Source organism: Oculina patagonica, chromosome 4 (genome assembly GCF_052425735.1).
Source record: "Oculina patagonica isolate OP01 chromosome 4, crgOcupat, whole genome shotgun sequence".
Classification (NCBI taxonomy): domain Eukaryota; kingdom Metazoa; phylum Cnidaria; class Anthozoa; order Scleractinia; family Oculinidae; genus Oculina; species Oculina patagonica.
Window position 1 is genome coordinate 31,133,351 of NC_135761.1, and position 16,669 is coordinate 31,150,019.

General features: G+C 38.1%; 1 protein-coding gene and 1 long non-coding RNA gene across 3 annotated transcripts in view; both read left to right on the forward strand.

The window, feature by feature from the left end:
• The first annotated feature begins 1,801 nt into the window (after positions 1–1,801).
• LOC144650145 (uncharacterized) lies at positions 1,802–6,728 on the forward strand. Its single transcript, XM_078509802.1, has 5 exons — positions 1,802–1,977; positions 2,079–2,166; positions 3,238–3,388; positions 5,153–5,397; positions 6,053–6,728. The coding sequence occupies exons 1-5, from the start codon at positions 1,928–1,930 to the stop codon at positions 6,428–6,430; spliced, it is 912 nt and encodes a 303-aa protein (XP_078365928.1). The 5' UTR covers positions 1,802–1,927; the 3' UTR covers positions 6,431–6,728.
• A 4,425-nt stretch (positions 6,729–11,153) lies between these two features.
• LOC144652368 (uncharacterized) overlaps positions 11,154–16,669 on the forward strand; it is an 82,881-nt gene continuing 77,365 nt past the window's right edge. Inside the window, exons 1-2 of one of the 2 annotated variants that reach the window (XR_013570512.1) lie at positions 11,154–11,380; positions 12,814–12,911. This is a non-coding gene — a long non-coding RNA (uncharacterized LOC144652368). The remainder of the gene's footprint in view (positions 11,381–12,813; positions 12,912–16,669) is intronic. The other variant, XR_013570513.1, reaches the window with a different exon arrangement.

Consider the following 16,669-nt stretch of genomic DNA (forward strand, 5'->3'; position numbering starts at 1 on the left):
GTATAAAGTTTTCGCTGATTACAAGACCGCTGGGCCAGTTTCTATTTATATTTGGTTAAGATTGATTGACGTTATCAGAAAGGAGGCGCTGGCCTGACTTTGGGACGCTTGTCCATTCACTCATCAGCTAGGAGGCGCTGGCCTGTTTTTGGGACGCTTGTCCATTCACTCATCAGAAGGAGGCGCTGGCCTGTTTTTGGGACGCTTGTCCATTCACCTTTCAGAAAGGAGGCGCTGGCCTGATTTTGCAGAGCAATTTGTCTGCATTCAGCTTATGTTAGTTTATTTTAGCTTATGTGCTCGCTCGCTTCCATGTAGGTTTATATGGATACAAATGCCTGTCACTTCTCTTTTTTCTTCTTTATAGATGTTAACTATTCAAGGTTATCAGAGGAGCCCCCAGCTAGCAAGAAACCAAGCACGAAGGACGTCCTGAAGTTGTTTATGAAGGTTACTTCACAGCAAAAAGATATTCAAAAAAAAAAAAAAAAAAAAATCGTCAAGTTCTTTATAAGATGCGGTATCTTGTCCGCATACTGTCTCAGTTTCAGTTGTATCGCTTTACAAGCCGCATGCGCATCTTACGTAGTTTCAAGTCTTATGCTGCTTTTATTTTGATTCATGTCCGCATTATCATTAATCATTTGGCCGGATAGCTCAATTTGAAATAGTTTTTTAATAGCGGTTCAGCGTTTGTTAGGGTGTTTATCTCTGCTAATAAAATCAACAAGTCTGAAGGACTTGCGCTTAGCTTGCATATGTTTGTTAGGTAGCGAAAGATTCTTCGAAATGATGTATTGAATAGTTTGTTACCTTAAGCTTAGCTTTTGGCATTTTGGCTGTTCATTCTAGTTATTTGTTCCTTACGTACATGTGGAAATCTACTGATGTTTACAGTGAAGGGACTAATGTTTAAATTAAGAGGTTATGTAACTATATTATCTCGTCTCAACAACAGCTTAACATTATCGGATCAATAAGTTTTTTGTGGTTTTTCAATACCGTCTAGCAGAATGGTACCAAGCTGTTATGCGCAAGATGTAGGGAGCTATTGAAGAACTGTAAAGGATCTTGCTCTGAGTATTTTATTGTCATTGATAGCATAAGCTCGAAGAAGCTACATCCGTGGTTAGAAGTAGCGCCAATTTATCACAACGATTACTTTTATTACATTGTACATATAATTATTTTGAAATAACTGCTCACCTTATCCTAACTGATTTAATAAGTATTTTGGTACTTCTATTTTTTCTGGTAGGCGTCAACATTAGCTCTAAACGTTCCTTTTTCACTGTATGAAATGTATCAATAAATGTCAGCTTGGATTGCCTGAGCATCCAACCATCATTCCCTTGATGTGTATTTTTGCAGTATTGAAGAAGAAAATAATTTACGTTCGTTTGAGCGTAGCGAATTAGAACGTAAAAATATTTTTTACGATGTCAGGGGTGTGGAGAGATGGAAGCCCACTTTAGAAGGGGCTGGTGATAAAAATGTAATATGCTTTCTTTATCCACCGTGTAAACTTGACTTCGAAAAGCCAACCTTAGTAGAGCACTGTTGTCAATTCTTTCAACGAAACTTTTTTCAGTATAAAAACGATCTACAAAAGCATGCAAGGAAGAGCTTATTTTGAGAAGTCACCCGATCGTAATGGTTAACTGTTGAGCGGAGCACGTACTAAGAAAAAAATGCCAGCGTCATGTTAAAGTTTTAAGCTGTTTTAATAGTTTTATTTTAAAGCTCCTTTGCTTTAAAACAATTGTTTGAACCATTCCGAGTTGATCAAATTTCGTGTCAGTATAAAACTGTTATAAAAAGCTCGTCGTGCCCCGTGCTTCATCACACGAGAGTTAAACAGTCACACTGTGTACCTTTTGTTTTTGTTGCTACCCGGTAGAGTCTTCCGTTTTGATTCAGAGTAAGAATGCTCGTAACGCTACCTTTTATCTTGTTCCTTGGAACTCTGGGCATCAAGTAAGTAAAAGGCCAGGGATACAAGATCTTGATTTACAAATGTTTTCGTTTTCTTCGCCCATTGTGCTTGTATTGATAATTTAAACTCGTTTTTTTTACAGCGGCGTTGTTTGCGGACCAGTGAATGTCCTTTTCGAGAGCAATGGTCAGTCGTTAAAACTTGGCGAAATCAAACTCGGAGAACTTCAGGTATTTATATTGTTTTACCAATACTCCATTCTGTGCGTAACAATCTTCAGTTTAGTGTTGGACATACGAGAACTGAGTTGTGAATGTCGATACGTGCTCTACAGAGCGTAATGTGAATCAAAAATAAGAGTAGCCCGCGATTTACCCAAGAAAAAAACCTCAGCAACGACCAAGGGGTGGGGAGCAGTGATAGCGCGTCTCACAATTGCGGCCCGGGTTCGATTCCCAAGGGTCGTGTTTGTTATTGGTTGTTGTCCACCCCCCACAAGCAAATAAAACCTAAATTCCAATTCGAATGGGGATCCTAGGGCCGCAGGTTTGTTACGTGCAGCCCTCGTTAAACAAAATCGATTTTTAATTTTAAACTGCTCCACTTTCAAATCCTCAAAACCTCGTAACTTGCATTATAAGACAATCATATACCGGGAACTGTATGCTCCAGTACTGACTGATTTGTAGAGATAAGACCTGGTTATTTTCATCTTCTCTGGTTATTTTCATCGAAGTTTACTTTAAAAGGGGAGGGGTTTACTATTTTATTTTTTACGGGAATAATTTACTTTGAACAAGCGTGATGGCTCGAAAAGTGAGTAAGTGGCTACTTATGGGATTATTTTAGGGGTAGAAAACTAAACAAATACGACTACCGAGTTCTTAAGTGCGGCTTTATTAAAGAAGTTACGTCACCGACATCGCATCTTAAAAAAAGGGAAGTTTTGTCAAGTTTGTCAATCGTAATCCGTTTTAATCTTCTTCAGTGGAAACCATCCTTGTTTATTTTTGCGTTTTTATTACTTCTTTGTTGTTTATCTATGTTAGAGAACTATTATTTTGCTGTTTCCTTGAATTTAAAAAAATTTAGAAAAATGACTTAAAATATCGTGACACTGCCCCTTTCAGTAACGAAGAACTGAATAGAACATACTCCAGAGATTGTCTGTACACGAGGATGCAAAACTTACTGCGACTCTCGTGAATGTCTCTCAAAATAATCCCCCGCCGGAGAAAAACAACAACTTAATAACGACAACAATTAAGAAACAATAAGTCGTGTATTTGTGTTCATTTCAGGACGTTCGTGTACAAGAGTCCAGCACTATCTGCAATGCTGGAAACAAGGGTTTACTTCGCATGCGTGAACTGCATTTGGAGTTTTGTGATGGAAAATCCTGGGTACGACTGTTGGATCAAAGGGTCGCGCTAAACTCCCGCGAAAAAGCAGGTCAGCGTCCATTTTTTTCTTTGTTATGCGCGTGTCTTATTTAAAGGGTATTTTAAGGTCGCGCAGGACCCTTGAAATCATTATGTATGTATTTATTTAAAGAGTATGCACGAACTGCGACGACTGAAGCCGACAACAAACGAAATATTCATGAATTTTATTTTTTCTCAGAGTTCTTTGTACAAGTAATTACACGGTATTGTTCTCAGCCTCGCATCCCGTGCGCTGGAACATAGCGAATTATCATAATTAGATTCACAGCTTTAAAAAAAGCACACGTTGTTGTAAACATCGACTCGGAAGGTCTTCGGAAGCCTCAAAACCTGCAATTTTGTGTCCAAGTTTTCTCCGCCAATATAGAATTTCAAGAGTTGATTCGCGAGGAACATAAACTTGGTGTACTCTATTGTGTTCTGGCTAGAGCGAATTTTTAAATTTCCTTCTCAAAATGAAGATAGCATGTTTCAAAGTTTAGATTTCACATTTTTACTCTCTTAGAAGCCATTAACTTGTAGCAGTTTTTGAAATTGAAAATTTCGTTCTAGTGGGAACACAAAAGAAGTTGCGATTTATCACTAGGCTATATAATCATTTAATTTGGTGCGCTGTGCTAGTTGAAAACTTGGACACAAAATCGCATTATCTTCAGTTAAACTTTTAAGGGCTTGTAACATCACAGACAACGGTCATCTCTCAGTAAAAGGACAATCATGATGTAATTCCATCATCCCTGAGTATCCTTATTAAATTTTAGAGGAATCGATATTCAAAATGTAGTGAATTAAAGCTTTACAAGACAGCACTCAAACAAGAAATTTCGCTAATGAATATATTAATGAGCAAGGGTCCTGCGCGACCTTAACTAACGTAGATTTTAGCAATTTTTTTGTGAGTTTATGTAACAATACTTCATTTTGTGTTAACGGTATAAAGCCCCGCTTCCGAAGTATGAAGGTCATTTTTTTTTTTTCGTTCGTTTTATTTCCACGAATCCTGAATTCTGACATCTTCATTTTTTTTCTCGTCAACTCTCTGAAGGACTTGATTCATTATTTTTAAAGCATGTCAACAGAAAATATGGAGAGATTATATTATACTAATTGCTTTCTTAATTTAATTTGACTTTTGGGACCAAAATGTTGTATTCTTGTCTCAAATGTTTGTCATCTACATTTTATCTTCTTCTCAGTTATTTAGTGATCAAGTTTTAAGCAAAACTTGAGAAAAAATTTTTCCAAACCGCTTTTTATCATAGTTTTTAAATATTGTTTTTACTATGTAAGGTTTTTAAAAATGTCATCATTTTGAATGTTTTTAGAATGCCAATGTAAATTTTAAATTTTTCGTGTCAATTTATAGATTTTCATTTTAGAGGACCCTCCTGAAAACTACTTACACTAATTATTATTACTGTAACAAAGGATTAAAGGTCCTGGATATGTGTTAAATTTGATGTAACCGTTTTGTCAGGATATTCCTTGAAAAAAAGACAAAGACTTAGAACTATGCGAGAGTCATGCAAATTTTAAGAAAACTCTGAAGACAAAGCTTCTCAGCGAGTTTTTAAATTATTATTTTTTCTCATTTCTTTCATTTCTCTTTCTATTTTTTTGATTATATATATATAACTTGTGTAAATATTTTACATTTTACATTTTATTCTACTTCATGTATTGTATTGTTCACTGAAAAACCTTTTTAGGAGTGTACAATAAAGTTTTATCTTATCTTATCTAACAACGAAGTTTGAATTCTTCTTTCTAGGGGTCGATTGCATGAGTATAAAGAAACAAGGTAAATCCGAAGGTGATGGCATGTACTGGTTGGACCCGGATGGAGGAAGCCATTCGAATGCATTCCTGGCCTACTGTGACATGAAGTCTTACAATGGAGGGTGGACCATGTGTTACACTACAGATGATAAAGCGAAACCCAAGACCGAATTTGTGTACAGCGCTGACTTTCCTTATGAAAGTGACGGATATAGGACAAACTGTAACAACATTTTAGTAAGTTGATCGTTAAGTTTCCGTCATGTTACTAACAAGCCGGCAGGCTAACCAACACTGTCTTGTCCTGCCTTGCCTTGCCTGTCCCTTTCTTTATACTGTGAGAAGTTTGCGTTTCGGGCCAAGGACAGCCAAAACTAGAAAGATCGACTATTATTCACCTATATCTAAATAAGAGAGCTGTCTGTGTAGCAAGTCTCGATGTTGTTATATCACCTCACAGTAGAGTTTACAGAGTTTGCCGTAATTCCTTCTCCAAGGGTTAAAGGGACACTGTCACCAGTTTCACTTAAAAAAACATCAAGCGCTTAAAGATATATGGAAACTACGAATATTGGTCCAATTTTGTTAAAATTCACCATGCAAGTTTACTTAAGCGATAAACAAGTAAATTTTATGTGATGCTATCAGAAACTTTAGATCTCAACTTGAAAAAGTCAGGCTGGACAAGAAAGACACCTTAAAATTATTATGGCTCCCTTATTCCTACAACGACAATTTAATTTATATCTCCATCTTGATGCACTAGGTGAATTTCGTTTACGAGAAGACCTTTTTTTCCAATTCTAGTACTTTTTACCCAAAAGCTTCAAAATCCACGTGACAGTGTCCCTTTAACCACTCGAAGTTTTAACTTAACTGTTTCGTTTTTCAGTTTTCAGAGATAATGTTCGTTGATCACCAAACCGGGAAAAAAGTTTACTTCAAACGGCGCACCAAGACTCCCCGCCTAACTGCCGCTAGCAATTATGGGAATGTTGCTGGTACCTATGGATTGTGGGACGGCGTGGGTACAAACAACGCTTACTCTTACCAGCTGCTGATCTGTGACACGTCGTTCTACACCGGTTTCTTTGTGTCTGGTTACACCGGTAATTGTTACAAGCAGTGTAACTCTTGGTGCGGTGACAAAGCCTCGCCATACTTCCGCACAGCGTCCACAAGTGCAAGCTACAAGGGCGTGGCCTTCAACACCAATGGTCATCATCCGAACATCCCCGGCAATAGGCTGATCAGTGTCGGCCTGCGATAAGATGTGACTGAAATTGCATAACATTGATTTAAAGATGTTGATTGGATAATTGCTGCGTTGTCTGCAGACAATTTTTTGCACTTTTGCTTCGTTTTACTACACGTGTGACCAAAATAATAAAAAATTTTACGAAAATATGCGTTAATTTACTACTCGCAAGTGGTACTCTTTTAGTTTTAATTGCCTTATAATGGTCAGTGTAACCATCATTTTGGTAATAATTAATCTATAACGAGCTCTTTGTTATGTAGAATTGAGCATAAAAATGACACGTAATAAAATGTAAGAGTGAAAAATCTCCGATAAACTCCGTAAATCTTCGGAAACGTTCGTCTGGCCTTTGAATACACTCGGATAATCTTCGGTCTGAAAATTGCTCAAAATGCAACAAGTTGCTCGAGAAGAAAAAGTTGCTCGAAGGGAAAAAAGTTTCTCGAAATATGAAAAGTTGCCAAAGCCCTAGCACTTACCATTAGGCCACTGCGCCTCCCACGCCTTATAGCTGTCCTTATTTTCTTTTAATACCCGTGTCTACTTCAAAAAGTAAGGTATTCTCATTTATAATTATGACGCGGAATTCAGAAGTGCGTAGATTACATAACCCCGTTTGTCTACAGATAGTTGCGTTAGGTAATGCTTAATCACCACGTGCATAATCGCCGTATTTAAAGTTCCCTTTGCTTAGTTTCGGGGCTTTTCGAAAGAGATACGCAAGCCGGGAAGTCCGGGTGAATTTTTGACCCACCCACCTCCCCTTCGGCGACGTAATACACAGTTATAGTGCTTTCACAGTTATAGTGCTTTTGCCATGCTTTTGCCATGTCTTATCCACGCCGGACAATGAGCGGCATAATTAATCAGTGAGAATGGTATACTATTTTTGTACTTATTTGCAAGTAAAAAAAAAATGCTTACGACTACATAACAATAATTTCACTTAATTATCCCTGAAAAGTCCCACCTTTTTGTTCTCAAATGAACCCCCTTTGAAAGAGTTCGAAGTAAAAATAGAAATAGCAATACATCGTTCTTGCACACAAAATCGAATCGAACGCGCTATGCTAACTTTGCAAACTTATGGTTCTATTTACCCTCAAAAAATTCTGGACGACTTTTATTTCGGACTAGAAAAGTGTCGGAAAATAAAATCGTCCGAAACTTTCAAGAGTCCGAATTATCCACAGTACAGTTATTAAGTACAATGACAAAACCGATGTGACAAGGAAGCTGTAACTAAGGGCCTATTTACAAGGACTATTTCAGCAGGACCCTGTTGATAACAGTACGCATGTACTGAAGGGCTATCCTGGATAAAAATTCCATTATTATTATTATTATTATTATTATTATTATTAGAAGGGATGTAACATAGCCCGCCTTAACATTTAGAATTCACAACCCTTCTACCCGAGTTGAGACGGTGTCACTGAAGCGTGTCACAGTCTGGGACAACCATGTTGCTCTAAGTGATTGAAGAAGAATACATTTTACTGAATAAAATGAAAAATTGTCTCGCCCAGGGTAGCTCGTTTAGCCGGGGCACCCGCCTTTTATGTAAAATAAGAACCAGAAAATAGAACCAGATGATTGTTCTGTAGATCTGTTTTATTTTCGCGTCGGTATATCTTTAATTATCCCAAAACAGAACTGAAAATAGATTTTCAACCAAACTTTGCCTACTTGTTGATTACCTTATTACTTATTAAGCGGACTTAAATTTTGACATAAAAGGGGGGTCCCATTTTCGTTTAAGAGCGGAAACACCTCGTATATTGTAAATGATCTAATAAACGCGCACTGTCAAATAAACGCCTCGTATCTAATAAACGCCTCCCCTGAAAACACCTCGTATATTATAAATGATCTTATAAACGCCCACGCTCAAATAAACGGCTCGTATCTAATAAACGCCTCCCCTGAAGTGTAAACTTTGTATTAGACGCCCCTCTCTAATAAACGCCCCGTGTCTAATAGATGCCTCTCTCCAAGTATCACCTAAAAAACAAGGAAATGCTCCATAGGGTAAAATCACGCAATATAGTTAGTTTCTTGCTTGACTCAGACATCAAAGAGGCCAACAACGCCAACATAGTTGACCCCGATGACGATGAAAAACATCAATATCGAACTGGGAACGACATCTGTAAGCTTTGCACTAGTGCAGATTAGATTAGTCTGCAACTCATCTACTGTGTCTTTTATCATACTCCGCGAGCAAATTACGCATCCTATTTGTTTTGTTGACGTTGTTACAGTTAAAGTAAAATAAACGCCTCTCTCTAATAAACGCCTCATATCTATTAAACGCCTCCCCTAGGACCCCTAAAATTATATAGACGCCGCGGGCGTTTACCTTAAGGTAACTTTAATACTCGTTAAATTTAAGTACCCCCCTCTCATCCTAAAGAAAAACAAAATTTAACATGGATTCTTTTAAAAATGGATGCCGCCAACTTTGTTCTTTCTGGCCATGCAAATGTTCTGCCAATTTCAAGTGACTCTGTTCTTTTTACTGAACATTTATTTCCATCTTTAGCTATATGTTTATTAAAAACTGGTTAACACGATATCACTGTTTTAGGAAAGTCGCTTAATTAAATAGTCGCTAAATCTTGCTCAGGAAAAATCCTAAAATAAGTAGCCGCAAAAAATAGTAACCTTAAGGTGTTAGATCATTTACGGTATACCACAATTCCCTTGCGAGAACTGGCAAAGTACACATTTTCACAGAAGTACATAACAGATTACCGGTATGTACTTCTGATTTCCAGTGATAATTTATTTTCCAACATAGGAATTGATCTGTTTCCGTTTTACAGAGCAAACTTGATCGCTACACCCATTATACTCGTTTACGAGAAAGAGACGATTTATTTTTCGCGCCGACTAAGCCGCATAGAAAAAAGCGGCCAAAAGTTCTTGTTTTTTACATATGTTTTTGAGCGCGCAATAATTACATTTACTTGAGCTCTGTGCTCAATAAATGGTCAATAGATTTGTTCGAAATTTGTCCGAAATGAGATAAAAATAATTTTTCCTGCCACGTAGCCTGCGTAGCTGGCGGTATTGTTGGGTTTTAAAGCGCCCACCAGCAAGCGGCGAAGCCGCGACAACGAGCGGCGCAGCCGCGAGTGGCTTGGGGAGGAGGAATTGAAATACCGCCTACCCGGATGGGCTACTTTTTTGGCTTCCGCCCCCTTATTTGCATTTTGACAAACTGTTGACAGGTTCTGTGGCTTAGAATTATCCAGACGATCTATTTTGACAGTCACGTCCACGATAAACTCCGTTTCATAACGGCAGTCGACGAAACTCTACAAGTCAGACACTTTATTCGGCAAAAATCTAGCGAGGAAAAAAGTTCATCTTTCGAAACAAACCAGGCTTCGACAAGAGCGCTCGATTGACAAAATAGCTTTACAAAGTAATGTCACCTGGTAATGTCACGCAACAAGTCCAGCTGAAATGAACCGCTTCCAACTGGTCACATTAAGGAAAGATTTAACAGTTTATCTTGTTGAATACTGCTTTCTAAATATCTAACCGAGCAAAGGTATGTTATAGTTTTTCTTAACAATACAATACGACCAAAGCGTTATGTCGTTATGTTTATACTTTACTCTGAGTCGCACCAGGAGTTGTACCAAATTGAATAAACTGCAATGCGGTAATTAGCAAAATGGGCATCGCATCTTTTCCACGAAACAAATCGTGGCAATCGTTTGCGGCCGCTTCATGCTCTTGCTTCAAACAATTTCTTCATCTTCGCGTAAAATATTCAAACTCGATAAGGCCAACGATAACGCTTAATGTGCCATGTTTGATCACAGGCGGCCCAGGCTCTCTCGGTAATTATTTGTTAATTATTTGCAACGGTCGTTGTCGGTTCGACTCAAGCGATCGAAAAAATATGCTCCATAAATGGACGAATTTGAGATCTTTCGCTCCTAAATTACAATAAACTGTAAGCCATATAAATAAAGATCACTTACCTATTGTTGTTTGTCTGTTTTTGTGTGATTTTGAGGGGTTTTGGGACGTTTATTCCTCACTTGCCGCTGACGCCCCCTACTAATTAGTAGGGGGCGTCAGCGGCAAGTGAGGAATAAACGTCCCAAAACCCCTCAAAATCACACAAAAACAGACAAACAACAATAGGTAAGTGATCTTTATTTATATGGCTTACAGTTTATTGTAATTTAGGAGCGAAAGATCTCAAATTCGTCCATTTATGGAGCATATTTTTCGATCGCTTGAGTCGAACCGACAACGACCGTTGCAAATAATTAACAAATAATTACCGAGAGAGCCTGGGCCGCCTGTGGTTTGATTCGCTTGATTTGCTTTGTACGCGGCAAAGAACTGCTGGCCTTTGGAGCGCTCCCTTGGGAGATTACCGAGACATTTGATTGACGTGCTTAGCATTCCCATCCAATCAGAATGCTCCGTACGCCAGCGTACGGGCTTCTCAGAAAAGTAGCCCATCCGGGCAGGCGGTATTTCAGCTTCTCCTCCCCAAGCCTCTCGCGGCTGCGCCGCTCGTTGTCGCGGCTTCGCCGCTTGCTGGTGGACGCTTTAAAACCCAACAATACCGCCAGCTACGCAGGCTACCTGCCACGATGAGGAGTTTCTCCTCTGCCCAACCTCGTTCCCAAGAGGGTTAAGCCTGGGATCGAGGCTGTCAGATGAACGGGCTGACGTCAGCGCTAGGCTGACGTTTCTTTCCGTCACGTACTTCGTTCAGAGCTGTTTTCAAGCGTTTTTGCTGTGTTTTACCTTGTATTTTTATTTTACCGGCAAGAAAGTCCTGAAGTCAGTTTAATTGTGCTTGTATTGTACGATGTGAAGAGGACTTTGGCCTCTGTTTTGTCTGCAGACTGACACGGTACAGGCTGTGCAGGAATGTGTGATGCAAAATTACGTCGGACATCGTGCGAAGAGCTAACTCAGGTGAGCGCTTAATTATATTTGTTCGTTCAAAGCTTATTTTTCAAGTTTTAAGCTTTAAAAAATATTTTTGAGTAAGAAAAAGTAGTGAATTGCAAGGCGAAGTTGCTGTTAGTAAACATGAGTATAAAGTGAACAGTCTGACTGAGCCGGTTATGGGTTCAATATTTGCATACTGTGTGTGTACACATTTGCTGACTACGTACAGGCGCCAATAAAACTCTTTAGCTACGTATGTAAATTGTCCATTTCAGTACATGTAGTGTTCTCAAGAGAATTGACCCTTATCATAAACATTTACAGGCAAATTAGTATAGTCTGAAATGAGACCACAAACAAACGAGCTAAAGCAGGGTGTATCCAATTGATCGAAATTGATTATCGGAAAGCTAATTAATTAATTAATTAATTATTAACAATTAGACTACGAGCCCAAGTTTTCTATGAGCAAATAGTCAACGAGGCGCAGCCGAGTTGACTATCGCTCATAGAAAACGAGGGCGAGTAGTCTAATTGTTTTAGTAGAAACTCTAAAGGATTGCAGTCCAAAACCTACAACATTGTGCACTTTGAAGACAAAAATCAAGAAAATTTACCGCTTAAAGAGCTACGCGCGCGCGCGACTGTTTTCTATCGGCGAATAGAAATCAGTGGGAGAACCAATCAGATTCGCGGATTTCCATTAGAACACAGCTGAGTTTCTACTAATTGTTGATAGTTAACAACTATTCACCAAAGTGGAGGTGGCTAGTGGTGGAAATTTACTGAGCCGCGAACTCATGCGTGCGAGTTGCACGGTGGTGAATAGTTAACAATTATCCTGCAAAATCGTGCAGAATATCGCTTGATACTTAGCCGACGAGGCCATTGGCCGAGTGGGCTAAAATCAGACGACATTCCGCAAGATTGAGCAGGATAAGTGTTTTATTATTCAACAAATAAAGTTGTCAACGAAACACATTTTTCAGATAGAAAAACTGTATTTATGCAGCGCTTTACAAGATTTTAGACGAATCTTCGCAACCTACGTATATCGCAGGATAACTGTTATGTATGGATGATTGATAACATCAACATTTGACCATATCTGGGCAGCATGTATGTGTTGAATAATAACAAAGGATATTCGGAGTTTGAGTAGCCAATCAGCACACGCCAAAAACGCTATCCACTGTTTGAGTATATACTAATACTTGATATTTGTTGATTAATTAGTTGATATAATCAATGAAAATGGATAATCACAAAGTAGAGCTATATACCGGTATATACATTTATCTCATCTCTTGAACTAAAAGTGGTGAAAAAGGGAATGTCAAAACTTACCTTCAGCTCTCCTTTGAATCGACTTTGAAGACGAGAAGCTGTGGACGAACAAGTGCAATCTACCCCAAGCTACTTCTAATGCTATTTTTCTAATTTTGTTTTTCTTCAAGATCAGTGAATAACCACTACAGAGTAACAATATTTATGAAATCAGAACGAGTCTCATCAGCTGGACATCGAAGTTGTACATTGGTTATCGGCAAGTGAGGTATGACACAAGAAAAACGCATTTGGTTCATAAATTGAAGAAATGTCTTAATCCTTAAGTTAGTGCTTACATTCAATGTGACAGAAAGCTGCGGAAATCATAACTATGCAAAAATTGACAACATATTTGTTTTGCGGGAGGCACATGACGCATTGTAACACCGAGTGCTTATCTATATTTGGCACAATCTTTGCCCATATTTTGATATTTGCCAATAAAATCGATGAAATCAACAGCCAATTACAAAAATCAATCACAATTGATTATAACTAGTATAATTAATATCGATTACGATCTATCTTTTTCAAGTATCGAAAATATTGATTAGATACACCCTGGCTAAAGAGGTCTGATATTTGTACTTTTTGGGTTAGGATTTGTAGCAGCAGTTGCGACGAGGGAAATAAACTTCAATAAAACACAACTTTTTAATTCATCTGACATACAACACTGTATACAACACTCTCCCTTTGACAAAACTGGGTGAACCTTTTTTTTGTGTTTGACATCTGTCACTCTGTCACTCACAGAATGCAGGCTTCTCCTTTACATTTTAAGACACCACATGCATTGAACATTTCAGATGTTAACTTCTTCAAAGAAGTTGTTTTGGTCACCTGAAATGGTTCCCATGGTACAAACTTAAAAATGATTGCACGAGTTTGGACATTTTCAATGTATTCACTTTTGTTATGCACTTAATTGTGAGTGACAGCATTCTGTCAATCTGTCAACAAAGAATAATTAATTTAGATGCATCTCCCTTCTGGTACATCCTTGTTATTTCCTTGCATTCTTCTGTGGAAACTTTTTTTTATGCAACCTGAAGACACAAATGTTGTGTTTGAAATAAAAGATAACTATCACAAACAAGCAAACTCAGAGATAGGGTTAAAAATTATTTATTGTAAAGCTACCCAAAAAACTGACGCACATGAAACACCTGGGAGAGGCGGGTGGGATGTTCTCACTTACAAGGAGTCACAAGAACGAACCACTTGATACATAGGCGTTCATCTTAAAGAGCTTATCTTAACACACATATTACTGAGCTGTATCTATTATGGAAATTCTGATCATATATTAATGATGTTTCACCTTGTGATCTATAAACTCAACTAGTCTATCAATGCCTGGTAAACATAATTTAAATGGCTTTGTTAAATACATATATGCCTCGGGTGATTCCGTTATTAAAAGATTACCCAGCAGGAAAGCTAAGGTCACTTGAATCAAATTTTGGCACACTCTTCTCTCCGCCTCTGTAATGGAAAAGTAACACAATCTGCACTGAAAGGATTGTTTTGAAAAGGTCTTATAACTGCTTGTTCTTTGAGTTTTTGTGCGATGTAATCATGAAGTAGGGCAGGATTCTGACATGCAGAAGGATAGGATGATTGTTGAGTGTAGAGCGCTAAATTTGATCTGAGGAGTATTTGATCAGCCAACCATACTGCAAAAAATTAGTAACACACAATAGTCTTGGAGAAAATGGTTCCAATTTTATAGATTAAATGCTGTTGTCTCCAAAAAAAAATGTACTGGGGAACAGCTCTCATGGAGGCTGCAAGAGTGATACGGAATGTTTGTCATTCTGTTATTGGTTACTTGTCATGCTTGGTATAGGAAATTTGCATTTAGGGCAATGTAACATGGGGTGGTCTGTTGCATCATACAGTCACATGACATTAGTAGTTAGTGGAATTCGATGTACTAGTTGAAATGCAATAATTACATTTAAATGTATAGTTCCGATCGCAGCAATACTTTTTTTTTCTCACGATTTAATAGTTGAGATTAGGTCTGTGGAGTCCCTTAGTTCTGTGACTAAGTGGCAGTCCTGCATGGTTGTGTGAGGAGATCCTGGACTGGGTCGTGAAAAATGTCCCAAGAATGGCTTCATAGTCTGACTACAAAGGTCTCCCTTGATCGATTGCCGTGGCACTTGACCAGCTATACGTAGAGGTGCACGCTATAATTGTCAGTACTGGTTTGCTGGCTTTAGTTTGCTGCTTCAGGAATTCTAGGAAACAATTCATAAACCTGGGAAGATCTAAAGATTATCATACCATATGAAAAGACAAAGTTGTTGGGCAACGTAGACCCAGCCTTTTTCTTATCCCAGAGCTGCTTTAATGTGGGAATCACTGAGGAGTGTGTTGGCTGGGGTGATGATGATGTTATGGGTGCTTATATAGCGCATTAACAAAGCTCATGATCAATGCGTTTTACAATTCAATGATTCAATTTGATGATGCAGGTGGTGGCTGGGGTGGTTGTTTGGATGTTTGCTGCTTTCCCTCTGGATTTGGTGGGAAGTCTTTTTGGCTTTTTTGAGCGGGTGCTGGCTTCAAGGCTTGACCATGCTACTGAAAGGAAACATAAAATGTAAATGTTACACACAAGCTTCCCTAAAGGTCAGCAAAATTTCAACTCAACTTCAACTGGCTTTATAACTTATGCAGTGATACAAAGAGATAAAGATTTTTCAATGGGCAGATAAAAATAATAATAATTCAATAACTTTAAAAGATTAAAAAACCAACAATTCACCATATGCTCATATGCTAAAATATGCTAGAATAAACATAACTATAAAATGTGACAAAAGAGGCCAAAAGAAGACAGATGAAAAGAATAGAAAAACGATTACGAAAATGCCAGTTTTAAATAAAAGATCATGAGCAGACATTTAAAATGGTCAGCTGTGGAAGCCAAAGAAGGAAGTTTATTAATTATAATAAACTTAGCTTCTCATCCCAATGATTAAAAATCTCGATTATTTGGTAAGTGCAGAATGCAATATGGAACAATTGAAAGTATGATGTTTTATATATGTTCGTGTTTATTTGCTTTATTTTACTTTCAGAAAAACTGTTCACAGGCTACTTGTATTCTTTCCCAGGTGTTCCTTACGCTAATCTTTGCAAACGTAACACGACACTTGTTCGTTTGTAACAAAATACTTTTGTCTTCCTTGAAAATGCGATAACATGAAACTTTTGTTTTTTGTTTGTTTTACGGCGGCATCGATGACATTTGTTTAATTTAATTAAGTTACGGTTTAGACTGCACGAAAGACGATTCTCAAAAACTAAAGAAACAAATCTAATCAAAAAACATATTTTTCGACAGGTTTTTTAAAACGCAGTACAGCTAGGATATTTGTTTCCTGGTTATCAGGTGTTCACGCCGAAAATCCCGGTGCAAGTTTTTGCATACCTAATTACGAAAGCGCTGTGAAAGTCTCAAAATCTAATTTAATTGATTTGCGGTTTTTACTTGGCGCCAAGAAGTCTGCAGGAAGCCTACCGCAAACACGCAATACAAGCGATGTTCATGATAGTTCCAGAAAACAACGTACACTAATCTGCGCATGCGTTTGGTGTAAATTACGTTGATTAGTACCACAAGGAGAGCAAAGGGTTTTCTGAAACAAATATATACGTTTGAGATCTTCATATGAAAGTAACGTAGATGTGCTCCAGGTTTTACCTAGAGGTACGGTCAGGTGCTCCCCACCCCCACCCCCTCCACAAGGAATAATTAATTAATTGATATTAATTATTTAATTGGTGATTAAAAGTTTACACTGTAGCGCTTTAGGGGTTTAGCGGACGACAGCCCCACCAAACCATCACAATAGTGCATTCTGCACTAAAAATGGGCTTGAATTGACTGCATATGACTAATACTTAAGCTTTATCTCGTCAATATTTATTTATTTAAAATGAATCTTTTGTGCCCTTCAGGAATGG